Source organism: Aspergillus nidulans, chromosome V (genome assembly GCF_000011425.1).
Source record: "Aspergillus nidulans FGSC A4 chromosome V".
Lineage (NCBI taxonomy): Eukaryota > Fungi > Ascomycota > Eurotiomycetes > Eurotiales > Aspergillaceae > Aspergillus > Aspergillus nidulans.
This window is the reverse complement of record NC_066261.1, coordinates 3,024,888-3,042,164: the sequence shown is the minus strand read 5'-3', so window position 1 is coordinate 3,042,164 and position 17,277 is coordinate 3,024,888. Positions and strand designations below refer to the sequence as shown.

At 50.8% G+C, this 17,277-nt stretch overlaps 6 protein-coding genes across 6 annotated transcripts, besides 1 other annotated feature; 4 read left to right on the top strand and 2 right to left on the bottom strand.

Annotated features, from left to right (window-relative positions):
- Window positions 1-17,277: part of a sequence feature (contig 1.93 620..340023(-1)) that runs on past both edges of the window.
- Window positions 253-2,092, top strand: ANIA_05275 (uncharacterized protein; the record flags this gene model as incomplete). The annotated part of the gene is made up of 6 exons (XM_657787.1): window positions 253-280; window positions 344-672; window positions 725-947; window positions 1,006-1,348; window positions 1,411-1,919; window positions 1,974-2,092. The coding sequence occupies 6 exons, from the start codon at window positions 253-255 to the stop codon at window positions 2,090-2,092; spliced, it is 1,551 nt and encodes a 516-aa protein (XP_662879.1).
- Window positions 2,649-4,225, top strand: ANIA_05276 (flavin monoamine oxidase family protein; the record flags this gene model as incomplete). The annotated part of the gene is made up of 3 exons (XM_657788.1): window positions 2,649-2,826; window positions 2,876-3,123; window positions 3,173-4,225. The coding sequence occupies 3 exons, from the start codon at window positions 2,649-2,651 to the stop codon at window positions 4,223-4,225; spliced, it is 1,479 nt and encodes a 492-aa protein (XP_662880.1).
- On the top strand, window positions 4,904-5,805 carry ANIA_05277 (DUF3716 domain-containing protein; the record flags this gene model as incomplete). Its single annotated transcript, XM_657789.1, has 2 exons — window positions 4,904-5,279; window positions 5,333-5,805. The coding sequence occupies 2 exons, from the start codon at window positions 4,904-4,906 to the stop codon at window positions 5,803-5,805; spliced, it is 849 nt and encodes a 282-aa protein (XP_662881.1).
- ANIA_05278 (uncharacterized protein) lies at window positions 5,922-11,140 on the bottom strand (the record flags this gene model as incomplete). Its single annotated transcript, XM_657790.1, has 4 exons — window positions 5,922-7,243; window positions 7,286-7,876; window positions 7,937-10,448; window positions 10,826-11,140. The coding sequence occupies 4 exons, from the start codon at window positions 11,138-11,140 to the stop codon at window positions 5,922-5,924; spliced, it is 4,740 nt and encodes a 1,579-aa protein (XP_662882.1).
- Window positions 11,435-13,076, top strand: ANIA_05279 (Zn(II)2Cys6 transcription factor; the record flags this gene model as incomplete). Its single annotated transcript, XM_657791.1, has 4 exons — window positions 11,435-11,462; window positions 11,518-12,090; window positions 12,141-12,543; window positions 12,596-13,076. 4 exons carry the CDS (start codon window positions 11,435-11,437, stop codon window positions 13,074-13,076), a joined length of 1,485 nt encoding a protein of 494 aa, XP_662883.1.
- On the bottom strand, window positions 13,560-17,267 carry ANIA_05280 (uncharacterized protein; the record flags this gene model as incomplete). The annotated part of the gene is made up of 12 exons (XM_657792.1): window positions 13,560-13,741; window positions 13,923-13,944; window positions 14,111-14,161; window positions 14,391-14,749; window positions 14,808-15,585; window positions 15,653-15,685; window positions 15,748-15,818; window positions 15,888-16,282; window positions 16,333-16,401; window positions 16,469-16,527; window positions 16,600-17,014; window positions 17,152-17,267. The coding sequence occupies 12 exons, from the start codon at window positions 17,265-17,267 to the stop codon at window positions 13,560-13,562; spliced, it is 2,550 nt and encodes an 849-aa protein (XP_662884.1).

The following is a 17,277-nucleotide window of genomic DNA, read 5'->3' as shown; positions in this document are numbered from 1 at the left end:
GTTTAAGTCTATTAGAGTCGGCCTGCTGGTAATTTCTTGTTTTTTGCCGTTTAAAGTAATTCCATTATCTACCCCGCATTCTGGTTCCCACGCGCTGTATCTATATCCTGCCTTATCTATTCTGGTAGTGTATCACTCCTGTTGTAGTCTTTAGTTAGGAAACAAAGTCTTATAACAAGCTAGTTTGCTTCCTTTCCATCACCCATAGAACTGTCTATTCAGCAACCTGAACGCCCCGAAGATACCCCAACTATGGAATCGAGTATGGATATTAAGATAGGTGAGTCAAGAGGCCATGGCGCTAACAGTTCTTCATCTGACTGAATTTAATGAAAACCTGTAGAAGAGTCATTTCAGGAAGAGACTGCGATCGAGCAGTCCCGCATCGAAGGGGTGACGCTGCGAACTGAGGGCAGCCGACGGATGACTCCTTTGCAAACGATTTCTGCCAGTTGGATTATCTGCGACAGCTGGGCCGGCGTTGCAGCCACTGTAGCTCTAGCGACTGTTCAAGGAGGGCCGGTGACTCTCACCTATGGGCTCATTGCTATGTTCATTCTGGTTGGAGCCTGTGTGCTTTCATTGGGAGAGTTGGCGAGTGTATATCCCACGGCCGGTGGACAGTATCACTGGACTTCCATTTTAGCTCCCAGACGGGCGAGACGGGTGATGGTATAGTTCTCTATCCAGATTTCCTGACTTTTGCATACTGACCCGGTACAAGAGCTACGCCTGTGGAATTGCGAATATGTTCGCCTGGATTGCCATCTGCACTGGGATTGCTATCATCCCTGCGCAGCAAATTATGGGAATTGTTTTGTTCTACTATCCAGACTTTAATGCTCAGCCGTGGCATTACTTTCTGATATACCAGGCTATCAATGGACTGGTGATGCTATACAATATTGGTCTCCTCCAAAGGTCACTCTGGATCCACGATGCTGCCTGTAAGTGTCAACTCAACAATCGTATAGTCCCAAGCTGTCGCTGACAGCCATCGTCTAGTCTTCATTACTCTTGCCTCCTTCTTCGTCATCACAATTTCCTGTCTCTCTCGCTCCGCGGGCAACTACGAGCCATCGACCACTGTTTGGGAGACCTTCCTCAACGATAGCGGATGGAGCTCAGGGGGGGTTGCCTTCCTCACTGGACTTGTCGCGCCGAACTACATGTTTGCTGGTATTGATGGGGCATTACATCTGGCGGAGGACTGTCGTAATGCGGCAACAGCAGTACCATGGGCTCTGATGAGTACGCTTACTATTGGCTTTGGGACTTCCTTCGCCTTCATGATTGCTATGCTATACTGCACTCATGATTTGCAAGCCGTAGTGGAGACTACCACTGGGTAAGGACTCGGCCGTCTCATCAATGCTACCAGCCATCGAGACGCTAACGTATACGCTGCAGTGTCCCAATATACGAAATCTGGTATCAGGCCACACGGTCATCCACCGCAGCGACTGTATTTGTTTTACTCTTGTGTTTTGCAGCGACATTCGCCCTTATCGGAGCCCAGGAAACCGCTTCACGTTTGACATGGTCTCTGGCGCGAGATGAGGCGCTCTGGGGCAGTAAATGGATTGGCAAGATTCAGGATAGACTCGACGTCCCCGTATGGGCACTCGTCTTCAATGCGAGCGTCGTGTTTATCATTGGGTGCATTTACCTTGGCTCCTCGTCGGCATTTAATGCCTTTATTGGCACGGGCTTGATTCTACAACATATCTCCTATGCGTTTCCTGCTCTGCTGCTTCTCTATCGTCGTCGGGCGAGTGACTGGTTGCCGGAATCGCGCAAGTTTCGACTGCCAGCTGTGGTTGGATGGGCTGCCAATCTCACTACTGTTTGTTTTGCAATCTTGGTGTTGATATTTTATAATTTCCCTACTGTGATGCCTGTGACGGGAAGCAATATGAGTGAGTTACTACTCCTATAGTGCGGACTGCGGTGTGATGCTAACTGGTTTACAGACTATTCTTCTGCGGTGCTGGGAGTGATGGCAATTGTAGCTTGTCTTAACTGGATAATATATGCCAAGAAGCAATATCATGGGCCTTATATTCGCGGATCTGTGGAGGAGCAATCGTGAATGTAATATGCCCAAGATATATTTTTTGAGAATCGCCAGAAATAAATCTACTTCCACCCAGACGTGCTACCCATTAAAAGAAAACACTTTGTGTTTCTAATCTGATCATAATATTATTATTATTCTATTAATGTTTCGACGAAGATAACCATAACCAGAATAGCCAAACATGTTCGAGACTCGCATTGTCGCGTCTGGAATTTTCTCACCATTTTCTCCTAATCGGGTAATTTTGAGCCCCACGCAACAAGATAACAGCGACCTCCATGCCAGCTTGAGGATCCACAGCGCGATATTTGTCTTCGGGCACGCAGAATTGGGAATACCGTTGATCGCTTATCACCAGGAAGTTCTCTCTTTTTTTGCTTGTTCTAGCAAGTGGGCCCCTCATACCCTCCGCGCCGCCTCTTGCAGTCTTTGCGGCGGTGCGTAAAGGATTATCGCTTTACAGCATTGTAGAATTCGGGATGACATATATAACTATGGAATCCAACGCTTCGCAGGGTGGAATTAGACAACCATCTATCTCGATCTGAGTGTATATGATTCCCTCGCCATGACTAGTCGTGACGGTTATCAATGGACAGCAGAGACTGGCCTGGTCCAGGGCGTGCCTTCGATCAGTGTCATCTCGCCACCAACGAATATCTCTCCCGAGTCCCGCCAGTATGACGTCGTTGTCGTAGGAGCAGGGTATTCGGGGCTCACAGCGGCCCGCGATACGTGTCTCGCAGGTGAGTGCGGATTCAAGACAAATGAAAGCAGAGGGCTAATATATCCTAGGCCTCAAGGTGCTGCTTCTCGAAGCGCGTGACCGTATTGGTGGCCGGTCATGGTCGTCTGATATCGGAGGATATCCATTCGAAATGGGCGGCACCTGGGTCCACTGGGGACAGCCTCATGTTTGGCGCGAGATTTCAAGATACCAGATGCGGAATGAATTGGAGAGTTCATTCGACTTTTCTCGCGGGGTCAACCATTTTGAACTGCGGACCAACCAAGGACCAGCGATTATGAGCCACAAGGAAGAGGTGAGTATGCTTGCGCGTACGGGCAGCTTGACGCTAACGAGATCCCCAGGATGAACTGCTGGCCGCAGCACTACACAAGTTCGTGGACGTCGATGGAGATCTTGGCCGCCGGGCCGTTCCTTTCCCTCATGATTCATTCCATGTCCCTGAGGCTCGGCAATACGACCAAATGTCGGCAAAGGATCGTATGACTCAGATTGCCGATACCGTGTCACCTCGTGAGCGAGCCGCTCTAGAGAGCTTTGTGCTTCTCTGTAGCGGCGGCACTTTGGCGACAACGAGTTTCTTCGAGTTCCTGCACTGGTGGGCTCTGTGCGGCTACTCATACCAAGGGTGTCTGGACGCCTTGATTTCTTATAAGTTCAAGCGGGGTCAGTCCAGCTTTGCCCTTCGATTCTTTAGAGAGGCGCTCTCGACAGGAAACCTGTCATACGCCTTCAACAGCCCCATACAGTCGATTGACGACCAGGGCGCCAAAGTGGTGGTCACGACTCGTGAAGGCCATCGCTATGCTGGGGCCCGTCTTATCTCGACTATACCGCTCAACGTGCTAAACACAGTCACCATCTCTCCGCCACTTGGTACGCAGCGCACAGCCGCAGCAAATACCGGCCATGTCAACCAATGCGTTAAAGTCCACGCAGAAATTGCGAGCCGCGACATGAGGTCATGGACGGGTATCTCGTACCCCTTCAACAAGCTCTGCTACGCTATCGGTGACGGAACAACACCAGCAGGGAACACGCACATTGTTTGCTTTGGTGGTTCTCACAACCACATTCAGCCGGAAGAGGATATCAAACAAACCAAGACAGCCGTGGAGAGCCTCTCGCCCGGCAATATGGATATAAAGAGATTGGTTTTCCACAACTGGTCCAAGGACGAATTTGCGAAGGGGGCATGGTTCTTTTCCCCTCCAGAGATGCTCTCGACATCGTTAGAGGCGCTTCGATCTCGCCATGGAAATGTGGTGCTTGCTAACTCGGACTGGGCACTTGGATGGCGGAGCTTCATTGACGGTGCTATTGAAGAGGGCACAAGAGCAGCGATGACGGTTGTGGAGGAGCTGCGGCCACAGCCTGCGGTACGCGAGCGTCTGTAGATACATTCTAGAGTCCAATAAATCACATAATATGAGCGTCTGCCTACTCACGCATTAAACTGGTATATTATGACTGCCTTAAACTATTCTTGACAGTCATGACGTTTTTATGCTGTGTAATTTCTCGGTGTCAGTAGTCAAGTTATAATATGACCACATTGGGGAATCGGGGAAGAAAGCCGGTATATCTAACAAGCTTCCTGACCCTACGCTGGCCTACCTACGCTGGCTGACCTGCGCTTCGCTCCGGGAGCGCTTCGATGGCCGAGACGCTCCGGGTGACTCAGCTTGCCCTGCGGGGCACCCTCCCGGGGGGGCCTCCCGGCAGGCCCTGCGGGACTTTGGTAGCCTTCGGCGGACCGGAGAAACAATATCCCGATCCGTAAATAAAATTTTCGACCAATGATAGAGCTGCTACGGAGGTCTGACGGACCGTCAATTGATTTTGGACCAACACATTGATTGTACTCTGAACGTCAATGGGAATCGATAACCTGCCAGACAAAGAATCGACGGACCGTCAAAGGACCTAAGATAATACATTATTGTCCGGATATCCAGAATACAAACACAAAGCGCTGTAAACTACAACAATGGGCTGCAAGGGGTCTATATAAAGCATTTGACGGCCCGTAAGTTGTAGATAGCCAGTTTTCATCATACATCCATCCAACCACAATGTCCTCCACCACATCCTCTTCTTCATCCACGGCCGAAATCCCGCCTGCAGCGCTGGTCGCCGAGTGGCACCGGGCCGCCAAATATCCTAAACCATCCGCTGCCCAGGCAGCCCTGCTCGCCATGCCGGCTGTCCGCGAGCCTCAGATTCGGCAAAAGCACATTAGGGACGGCAAAACCTTCAGTTACGTCCGTAACAGCAATTCTGAGGCCCTTCTGGGGCAGATGGTTGGTTCTCATTCGCCCAAGCCATGCACCCACTGCCACATTAAGGAAAGCGGACCGTTTGAAGGTTGTATAGTGGTAGCTGGGCGATTCCAGGGGGCTTGTGCTAACTGCCACTTTGGCAGTGAGGGCAAGCGGTGTGACTTTCACAGTAAATAGTCTATCATCCGGACCGAAAGAATAACTGCTGACAGGTAATATTAGTCAAAAATCTTGCAACTACTACCCCCAAGCACGCCCGCAAGCGTGCTGCCGCCCTTGCTGCGCTTGTTGCTGGAGAGGAAGAAGAGGAAGATGAGGAGGCGGAGGAGGAGGAGGAGGATGAAGAGGAGGAAGAGAATGCCCGCTGCTGCAAAGGCAAAGCCCCGGCCACCTCTGCCCGCAAGGGGGTTCATTTTGCCAGTCATGACACCCGTGAACATGCAGATAGGGTCCCGCGCCGCGCCCAGCGCTTACACACCATGCTGGCCGTGGCGGCCCGACAGGCATCTGCCGCCGCTGCTGCCCAGGAAGCTCTCGCCCAGACGCTGCTCCTGGTAGCCGCCGAGTACGCCGATGATGATGGTTTCCAGGGGTTTGGTGGAGAGGAAGAGGAGGAAGGAGAGGGAGGAGGAGATGAAGATGAGTCTGAGCTCTCCTCACTGGATGAGGAGATTCTGACTCTTGGCAGGTCATAATCACCCGTAAATAGTTTTCACCGGGACCGGATACTATGAAAGCAAAGTAAATTCAGACCGCAAAAGAATCAGACACGTATATGCATACCTGTAAACACTATATATTCTGGTCATAATTAGGCTGCCTCGTCCGTAACCATACCATCATCCCAATCTGGCACGTCATCCAAGCTTGCAATATCCTGCAAGACCTCGGGGTAAACAACATTATTAGTGGTCCGAACACCTGGCGGCAGCAAGACGCTAAGTCGCCGCACATCTGTAACCCGCGACATTGCCACATATAACTGACCATGGGAGAAAGCAGGGACCCGCAAATCCACACCTACCTGCTGCAAAGACTGACCCTGAGACTTATTTGTGGTGATTGCAAAGCATGGACGGACCGGAAACTGTGTTCGTGACAGCACATAATGCAGATCGCCAGGCTTTGAATACAGGGTAATCCGGGGGATGAGATGCACTGAGCCTCTGAAGTCACCCGTCAAGATGCGCGCGCGGATTGTATAGCGGCATAACTCCACAATCTGCATCCGCGTACCATTGCAAAGACCCTCTGTAGCCCGTAAATTCCGCAGCAACATGATTGGCATACCAACCTTCAATCGTAATCTTGCTGGGGGAAGACCTGGCAGATCCACAGATTGCAGGAACTCATGGGTGATTTCCTCCACCCCTTCAGCAACGTTGTCCGTTAAGGCCTCGTCAGCGGAATACCGCATAGACTCCTGACTGCGCATGGAGTCCGTAATACGGTCATTGAACTCAACCAAGGCAGAGTTTCGCATTGAGAGTATTGCACGGCCCGCAAAAAAGTCCGGGTCAGACGCCTGAAAGTCGGCAGTGTGACAATGGGTCATATCTGCTGCCGGAAAGACCCGCTCGCAGAGTTCCTCAACGGACATGGACGCGCTATCCATTACATAGTCCGGCAGCTCCAAAGTACCATGCATTGTATTATCAACAGACATGCGAGCGAGTAACTGGGAGAATAGGCGATTAATGCCAACTGACGGGAGACGCATATTCTGGGTGAGCCGTAAAATAGCCCGTAACCTTGGCCAGATATAGGATCTGCGCAGGGTGGCGGATATAATGCCGGCGCGAGGTGCCTTAGGCACAACAGGAAGACACTGCTGCCAATCACCACCTGTAAGGACAGATATGCCTCCAAATAGCTGTTTAACCTTAAGGATATCCTGCAGGAGACGATCAACAGCCTCAAAAGCATGTCGATGTTGCATAGGGGCCTCATCCCAGATTATAAGGTCCACACCCGCTAACACACGTGCTCGCGTGCTGCGGAGGGTTACAGCGCAGGTTGATTCCTCATGCAGAGCCAGCGGGATGCCAAAAGTAGAATGGGATGTTCGTCCGTAAGGGAGCAGCAGCGAAGCAATACCGGATGAGGCAATACAGAGGACTGTCTTGCCCTGGGCTCGCAGGTGGTAATATAGAGCTGTATAAAGGTAAGTTTTACCTGTTCCCCCGGCGCCCTGCAAATAGAAACATTCACCGGACCGGTCAGCCATAGCCGCTGACACTGTATCAAAATGACGGCGCTGATCAATATTAAGGGAGGGAATCAGAGCATCCACCCGCCGAGCCAGATCTACTGGAGGAATAAAAGGCACCAACACGTCCGTTTGCGGCTCCAGACGGCCCCATGCGGCCGTCCATAGAGGCAATCCATACCTATCCAGCGTCTCTCGTTCGCCATGCTCCGCCAACATACGCGCGATTATGAAGAGGCCGTAATCAATATGACGGTCCTCAATATCAGGCGGATTATCCATCCGTCGGATCTCATAGTGCTCCAAATCGCTGCAAATCCGGCACTTAAACTCCTCCCACAGGCATGGCGGGTCATTCAATGTACCGCTGGTCAGAGCCACCACGAACAATGTCCGTAACTGCGCGCCGATAGCGGATCCAACGGACTCTTCAAAGGCATGATGCCACTCGCGGTCATCCTTTAACAGCCCGCGAGCATTGCAAGCGGCCTTGAAAGTGGGATAGAGAATGCCATCATGCGTCCGCAGATCTTCGAATGATACAGGTCCCACGCAGACTGTCAGCAGGAGCCGGATATAAAAACGCTCACCTGCATTTGGGCTGCAGTGATACATACGGCCAATGGCAAATCGATTTCGGGTTCGCGGACGCCAAATCCGGTCCGCTTTATCCCAAGTAAAGAACTGAGGCATCTTCGCGTACAGGTAGCGATTCAATGCCAGCGCGGCATTTGCCGGATTAGCAGCATGGGCATTGTATTCAAAGAATCCCATTAACATTGACTTTCCGCCATCTATACAGTCCTCCAACTCTCTCATTCCAGCATTGCTGTTGTAGTAGACTAAATGACGGGCCGGCTCATGGACATGCAGCGCGGTTACAGGTGGCCACTCCTGGTGTAGTGGGAAGCGGAGCAGGCGCCATACAGCTTCGGATGCGCCGACATAACGGGCATCTAGATAGAGATCAACCTCGTCCGCAACCTTCGATCTCATCGACGCGCGGTCCGGACCCTTGTAGATATATTTAGTGATATATTTAATCACGTCAACACCCCGGCAGACCTCCACATTGATGTGAGAACGGAAGCGCTTGAGCAGATACGGGTTGTAAGGCACAACCCACGTGTTGTCGATGCGGACCATATCATTGTTCTTGGCTTTGATCCGGTATGCGCCCCTTGGATCCGCCCGTCGACGATATAGGGGATAGCCCTCCTCGATAGGTTGGGTCTCATACTGCTCAGCCTTGGGGAACCGTTTCGTGCAATAGATCATGTTCGAATCAGAGTGTTTATCACAACAGGGGGCTCTCGAATTGTATACCGGTCCGCAAGGCGCGTGGATCATGTGCTTCTTTACCAACTTATATAATTCCAGATCCTCTCGCGGGTCTGGCAACTCAGCAGAGACCATCTCATCAATATGAGCTGCATCTAGAAAGCGCTCGCGCTCCTCTAGAAAGAGAACCAAGTGCATATGGGGCAAGCCACGTTTCTGGTACTCAATAGTAAAGAAACGGCCTGGCGCGACTCCAAATAATTTCTTTTTGCAGAGCTCATCAACCATTTCGGCCCGCAAAATATTGAAAACACGCGACACTATATCCGGCCGATCCTCCCACGTCTCGCCGGGCCGTAGTTCTCGGGTGACCTCATCCCACGCCGGATTGGCAGTGAATGTGATAAATAGAGATGGTGGACCATAGAACTGGCAGATTGCCATTGCATCCTGGAACAGCTGCTGCATATACCGGGGCGTGCCAACCACATTAGAGGGCAAGATAACCCGCTGGCCAGTGTTATTTGCAACCAAAACATCACCGTCGGCAGCAGCAAGAGCATCCGTCAAACCGGAATACAGCTCTGCGCGGATGGTGGTCTGGTTATGCCGGATCCATTCTAATTTGGCCTGCTCAATTGTACCCCACGCATCAACCAAGTATTGCTGCCAGAGCCGGCCCCCGTAATGCCAGGGGCTGAACTCACGGCGGCGGATATGGACCCGGTAGGCATGATACATACGGGCCGATAGTCGTAACCCGTCAAGACGGCGGCAGCCCCAGTGCCATCCATCATCTCCATATGGAAAGAACAGCGGGTATTGCATTGGCAGATAGCCAGCATGGCTTGGATCAATGCGCTTTAACCCGCTGCCATTAACTGGGTGGCGCAACTGCAAGATGACTTCGCGAAACGTGCCATGGTCCAGATCATTTACGGTTGGATCAATCAGCAGTGCAGCCACCTGCTCTCCCTCCCGCGGCAGATTATAGCGGCGCTTATCTGTACCTTCTACGGCCACCAAATTAATTCCAGGTCCAAGCAACAACTCAGCAGGCGTGCCCCGGGCCTCGTTGGCAAATAGCTGCTCCGTAGCGGACATAAACTGCTGGGAAAAACGATTATGCAGCTCAAACCACTCTGTTAGCTCACCAACAATACCTGGTCTTAGGTCCGAAAAACGCGTGCAACGGACAGCAGTTGCCAATGCGCGGTTTCTATCCCGCGCCGCATCCGTCAAACGATCGTATATCCATAGTTGAGCAAAGGCAGGAGGCCTGTCTGCATCCGGCAGCAGGGGGCCAAGGAAGTGTACTAACTGGCCCTGTATCTGAAACGGGCCGTGCTGGCCCTTCAACCGAGGATCCTCACCTGCATTGAAACTTGTCATGCTGAATGCACAGTTGTACAGGCGGGCATTCTGGCGGAAATGCCTTCCATTATCATGATCACTGCCGTTGAACAGCCGTTGTAGGAACGTAGGCACCTCAACGGGTGGAATAAAATTGTTTCCCCCGCCGCAACACTTGCCAAATTTCGGGGCAGCAATGGACGTCCCTTTATCCCGTTCAGCCTTCCAATGTAGCCCATGACAATCAGGGCACTCTAGGTCCATCCGGCCTATATTCAGCGGCCTCATACGGTGAAGCTGAGACCGGTAGCCCCGGTAAACGGACGTGTTCCCAACAGAAATCGGCAGAGGGGGGGCTGCAGCGGGTGGCTCATCCTCATCATCCGAGACACCGGCTTGAAAATCCTCATCATAACCGGCATTATGTATATCTGTTAGGTCCGCCGGAGGTGGAGTGTTTGCAAGGATTGAAGCAGACTGCTGGTAATCATCACCCTAAGGCAACACAGGGGTTAGCGGACAGAAACACATGCATAGAGGATAACAAACCCGGCAGGTATGGCAGCGTGTCGCCTGAGATCTCCGTGTGGCAGAAAATTCATCCTCAGGCTTCGAGCGCAAGCAGCGCGAGCAGTATCTATAGCCCTCTACAGCGCGCCGTGATCTCTGCGGCCTGGAACGGACTGCAACCAATCCGGGCGAGGGGCTAGATGGCGGCGGCGGAGGCGGAGGACCTGAATGGAGAACTGAGGGAGGCGGATCCAAGAAATTGTCCTCAAACACAGTAACCACCGGGCTGGCAGGAGTCTCATTGGCCCGTATATTGAGATTGGTCGCGCTCAACGGCTGTAAAGGAACACTAACACGCGGACCACGCCGAAGCTGGCTCTGGCGTCAACAGGTGAAGCAAGACTTCCATGGAGGAGAGCCACGCCCGGGGGGATCAAGCGGCCTGAAAAATTCGAAATCCGGCCAGTCACGCCGACAGATATTACATCGGTGGTGACCGGAAACAGGCGCCGAACGTTTTCTAGGCATATGCAATAGTAGGAGAGTGCAATATGAACTATACAGATATGTGGAATTGGGAAGAACACGGCAGCGAGGTGTTTATTGACAGAAGGCGGCCCGTAGCGGTCCGTAACGGACGCGAAGAAGAATAAGTGACGGGTGGGTGTAGAATACATCATGGGTGTATATTGCATTCTGCGAATTAAGTGGATAACACGTGACTGCGGTGGAGTCAGAGGGTAAAGTTCGTATAGTAATGTTAATACGTGCTGACCGTCATTTCAGATAGGAAGGTCGTTTATCGGACCGAGAGGTATTGGCCAACCACAGACGGCCCAGCTGACTAGTGCTGATTAATTGGCTTTTGCGAGGGGCGACTTCCTCGGCACTCCACACCCATTTGGACGTGATAACATAATGGGTATTACTCTCACATAGCTTAGGTTCCCGCGTACTCTAGGATACTCCCAATGACCACTGCTAGCCAGTCTATTCGAGGTAAATCGCTCCTGAAAGACAGTCGCTCGCCCGCCTCTGATTGTTTCTGAAACAGGTTGTTTCCAATGCACCAGACGACGCATCGTTTGCGACAAGGGTGAGCCCATATGTCGCAAATGCCAGAAAAAGGGAATCGAATGCTCAGGACTCGGGAGGTTTCGATTCTACTCGGGCAGCTCCATACGGGGATTATCGCAGGGAGATCCAGTCCCCGTGACGCTACCAGAGCAATTCCAAAGGCCGCAGCGCGATAGCGCCGGGAAGCAAGTGCCTCTCAATATTCGCTGGAAATCAGATCAGCCGTCAAAAAAGACAAGACGGAAAAGATCTATACCCGCTGCAGGGACGACGGCTGAGCGAAGTTTGGAACATTCCCAGCAGGGCCAGATCGTTATAGACGAACGTCATTCTGGCGTACACGATAACATTTCAAGCCCTGCACTTGATGTCTCGCTAGCGACTCCCATGTTCGATGCGTCCTGGGGAATTCCAGACATAGGGGCCGACGAGGATGGCTTTGTCAAGAAAGCCAGCTGTAGCGACGAAGTTGCTCAGGCCTCTATCTCGAGCACCATAGCGCCTTGGATTCCTCCCCTGAACCCTCAAACTCGGATGTTTCTTTCTCACTGTGAGACTAATCTTTTCCCGAAACTCAGGTGGATAGCTGATATGTTTTAGTTGCCGATGAAGTTGCTCCCAACATGGTCGTCCTAGACAAGATCTCGAATGGGTATCGCGAGATTCTCCTACCGTTAGCCTTTCATGACGAACTATTATTGCAATCAGTGTGCGCAGTAGCGGCACAGCACCTATCCCTCCGACATGCCAGCTTCAGGCGGATCGCAGAGTCTAGCCGTGCGGCCATCATATCGCGGCTCCGACGTGACGCCTTCCAAGAGCCAACTGAACGTCTGTTTAGTGCCTTCACATGGGCTACCTTGATTGTATTGTTAGTCGGCGAGACCATTACTGCCAGTCCCGAGTACACACACTTGCTCCAGATGTTGTTCTGCATGGCAGGGAATACATCGACTATGGCAATGAGTCCTGTCAACCAATTTCTAACCCAGCAAACGCACATGTAGGTGTCTTGTACTTCTGACCCTATCCAGTAAATAGTCCTAATCCACCAGGTTTCAATTTCTCGGGCAGCCGTTCTTGGGCGAAAATCAGGGATTGGATATGTTTCGTCGCCCCCTGAATCTCTTTCTCGACTGGACATACTACGATCTCCCTCCGGAATCTACATATACACAGTCTCTTGGATTTATACGAGAATCCTTCATCAAAGCTTCTCAAATATACATTGGACGGGCAACTAACGACGAAGATCAATGGATGCACCTTGAGGCGCTAAAACAGCTTGTATCCTGCATCCATCCGGACGAGCAGGGTTCTCACGCCCTTGTCTGGGTGTGTTTCATAGGGGCTGCAGATAGCACGACCCTCGATCACCGGCAGTTTTTCACCAGCCGCATGGAGAGCGTGTTCCGTAAGACGGGATTTCAAAACGTCGCTGCCGCTATACGGTCATTACCGGCAATTTGGTCACAGAAGGACTCCGGTCGGTGGACATCTAGCCTTATCCGCACAATTCCGGCTTTGATTATGTGACGAAGTGTAATTGAGATTTGCCTACGTACCAACATCATGACAAAGTGACCCCCGTATACCATCAAGTCGATGAATCCTAGGCCTGCCTGTTCGAACAGAGATCTGACCTCTGCCATGGGTTGCCTATCCAATTCTCAACGGCATCCCGGCTCCGGCTGGTCATGCTATTCATCAGTTTGATCATCATGCTCGCCAGCCTCCGCCTCCTTCAACAGGGAAGTCGCCATAGAGCTTCAAGATGAATTGTCACGTACGCAAAATTATAGAATACACCATGGCTCGCCACCAAGCCCTGCAGCCCTAGAGAAAGTAATCATTTGATATAATGAACAATGGTGACCTTGATACTTGCCGGTAAACGCCCAGCATCAAAGAACATTCTACGAGCTTTAATGGCAATTGAAAAGTCTGGCGATTGGCGTGTTTTTTAATCAGTATATGTTTCTCCTCGCTAATCCACCCTGCGCGATATCAGGTTCCTGACTACCTGAGGTGTACTAGATTGTTACCGCCAGTCGAACTACTTAACCACTTTCGTTGAAAGATCTGCCGCTTCCACAGCGGGAGGATGTACATGGAAGCCCCTTGCCAGCCATAATGTCCCCCGGGGTCATCAACATGACCGACAATAGTTGCTTTCGACATCAGCTTTGCCCATTGAATAGCTGGATCCATTGACAAGTTTGGGTTTGGCGAAATTATACTAATCGCTTTTGTCCTGGTGTATTGACACCTGAAGCTGCTCGCAACGTTTGCTGATAAAGAGACTGCGAAACTTGGCTTTCGAGGTCAGGTTTAGGTTAAGGAATGCCCAAGCCTGGAAAAGGGTATCAAACAACAACTTACGCGGCACGGAACTGAGAACGGCCTATAGATTATTTCTGGGGTTACAAAGATGGTTCGTTCATCAAAGGAAGATATTATTTTTTCAATAGATGCAAAGATCTTTCAGCCGTTGCCTGAGACTTTGACGGGGATTGTGGATAGAGGGACAAAAGCACAGCAAAGAGAGAAACAGAGATTTAGACACTTACAATATAGTCAGTTATGAAACTTATTAACTCCTTCCTAAGCCTAAGAAGGGACTAAAGATTAAAAAGATATACATATTTTATATAATACTTGTTGCCACTGTTGACCAACAAAACGACCGGTGCCTCTGTCGTTTCAGAAGCGCAAATATAGAATACAGTACTTTTGATGCCCAATATAACTATATTAATATATTGGGTCAGGGGAGCAGCATCCAGATAATAAACCAAAAGACTACAGATCGAAACCCAACCACGCATCGAATTCGAGAGCCATCCATACATCGATGCATTTGTTCTCGCCTCCGTCGCCAGCTGCCCACTGATGGCGGGGGTAAGAGACCGTATCGTTCTTTCGGTAGACGGCGTTTCCGGTAGCATCTTCATGCCATATTCGGCCATGCTCCTCCAACGGTTTCAAGCCACAATGCTTCACATCTTTTGGTGGAGACGGGAATGCTTCATTCCCAAGCGACAATGGCTCCACGGATGGGATGATGGAGTCACAGGTTGAGGGTTCTGGTGCCCACATACCACCAAGCTTTGTTTCGTCGTCGCCGGGGGTACCCTGGGAGAGACAGGTATGGAGCTCTTTGAAGGCGTTATCATGATGATCATGGTATTCGGCATTCACATTCGGCCCTGGTGTTTATCTTGTCAGTGTATCGCTCTTAAATATACCCGCCCTGGATCTCCTTACCTGCTGTCCAGAACTGCATATGGCAGAGGTTTTGCTTATTATCCTGCAGGCAGAAATGAAACCCGCTCATATTATAGAAGTCATAGTCCTTGAAGTCACCGCCCCACCATAGCTTTTCGACCTTGACGAACTTGAGCTCAGGGAAGTCAATACCCTGACTCGAGAGATCGAAAATGGTCTTAACTGGTACATCTTTTGCTTCTTTCCATGGGCCGGGGGTATTCTGTTCTTTTAAGCGAAGAAAGATTGCCCCCAACCGTTCATCCGCTTTTAGCACAGTGTCATATATACCACGGGGCTTCAGCGACTCCTTTGCTGGGAACGGCGCCCCTCCAAGAGGCCGACGGGTCACATTTTGTCCCTCACTTAAAGATCCGAATATTACCTTAACGCCATCTTGTTTCTTGAGGTGCACCTTGTGCTTAGGAGGAAACACCTCAACCCGGATTAAGTAATTTGCCACGACCATCAGTTCTTTCTTCAAGTGATGCTTGAGACTCTCAGGTCGAGGCAAGTAAACCATCCCTTCCTCTCCCCAAATCATTCCATTGATCTGTGGAGAGACGGACGGGAAGCTGAGTTGGTTTTTGTATAGAGTGACAACTGGGTCCTTTTCTCGGTAGTACTTTTTTACATGGTAGCTTAGCGAGGCTAAATCGGCCCTTCCGTTTCCATAGAAGTCGCCGACAATACATCGAGCCGATGATGTTCCAGGTGGCAGGTGCCATTTAGAAACAAGGCCTTTATCAAGATCAAGTATCTTATAGCACCAGATTCCCTAGAAGGAACACTCAGCAATAATGTCCATCATGGTTTGCGCAATGCCCCTGCGCTTGCGTACTCACCTTATTTGGAGATACCCCCGTCACATCCTCATCCTACGATTTCAGGTTTTCAGCCGGAATCCAGGGAAGAGAGGAGGAAGTAGATAAATACTTACGGGAGTGTCGCCTTTAGAATCACGATCCACCGGTCCGAACATAGACACCAGAAACTCGTCATTGCCGTCACCTGGATCAACGATGAGACATTAGTGCCTCGTAATGCTCTCACGAGTGTGAGGGTGAAGTCCTAGCTTACCATCAATATCTGCACACACAATATTATGGACAGGTCCGTCTCCCCAGCATCGCTTCTGGGTAGGTGTTCCGTAAACGTCCAAGACATGGCGCTTCCATGGGTTTCCCGGCTGCCCACGGCCGTTCTTGGTATAGAGACTGACGTATGGGCCGTGGAATGGCTCGCTAACAGCAACATAGGCAAACGAGTCGCTCCCTATCCTCCCTGCGTCTGCAGTCCCAGCGCCCCAGAGGTTACCAGCTGCAGGAAAGAAGGTATTTTCTCTTTGCCAACGCGTCTTCATTTCCCCTTGGCCGATGAACTCTCGCTTCCAATGGCCGTCCTCGTAGTACAGACGGGCAACACCGTCCATCGATGCGACGAGCAGTGAGTCAAGGCCATGCGGGCCATCCAAGCTAGTATGCTGTTACCAATAAGATATATGACCGGGCCTGGCGTGAGTTACCTTTTTGCGTAGATCTCGTGGACTACCCTGAAATGACCATCATCCACGATGTCTTTCCTCCACTCCTTTCTGCGCGAATAAGAAGACGTTAATTTTGGGCACTGTTTATTTGAATACGGTCTCGCCAGGAGCATACACTTCTTTAACTATCTTCCGATCCGGCTTCTGGAAGATAATCAAGGGGATAGGGGTGCTCTATAGCAAGTTAGTAACCGGGGTATCTCTATGCCACTGGGATCTTGCCTTATCGTATGGCCCATGTACTACCGGCGCGGCAATGACCTCAGGGAACGTCCTTTGGGTAAAGTAACCGACTGCAAGGCGGTGGACCGTTGGCCATCTCCCAATAAAATGTTGCTTCCACTCCGCGTTGGGGTTGTTGCCCGGGTTCTCCAGCCATATAATATCACCACCATCAGGATTGGAGTTGATCATGGTAGGACCAAAATTATAGCCTACGATCAAATCATTGAAGCCATTGCCAGTAATGTCCAGAGAGGCCGTGGGGACAGGTGTGTTGAGTTGGCAGATTTCGTGGGAGGTCCATTCCATGGATGGACCAGTTTCGCTATGGGTAAGTCCAAACAGCTCGCACTTACCCCCTGCCTCAGCCTCTGAGGATGAAAACTCATTTTCACACTCTGACTCTTCGTCCAGGTCGATCCAATGAGATTCAGCTCCACTGGAACACGGACAAGTCCTTTTAGGATTTTCAAGATATTCGATTTTCCCTTCCAGGCCGGACCTGAACACCAATATCGATTGTTAGAACTGACTTGCAACATATCAAGGGGCAAGGGATTGGAGTTACGGGCATACACAATTAATCCAGGGGCTTTGTCGTCTTTATGATAATAGAACTTGTCAATCCAATAGCCATCTGCTCGCCTATGAATCACCTCCGACACAAATTTAGGTGCGCGAATTTTGGACATGACAATGAAT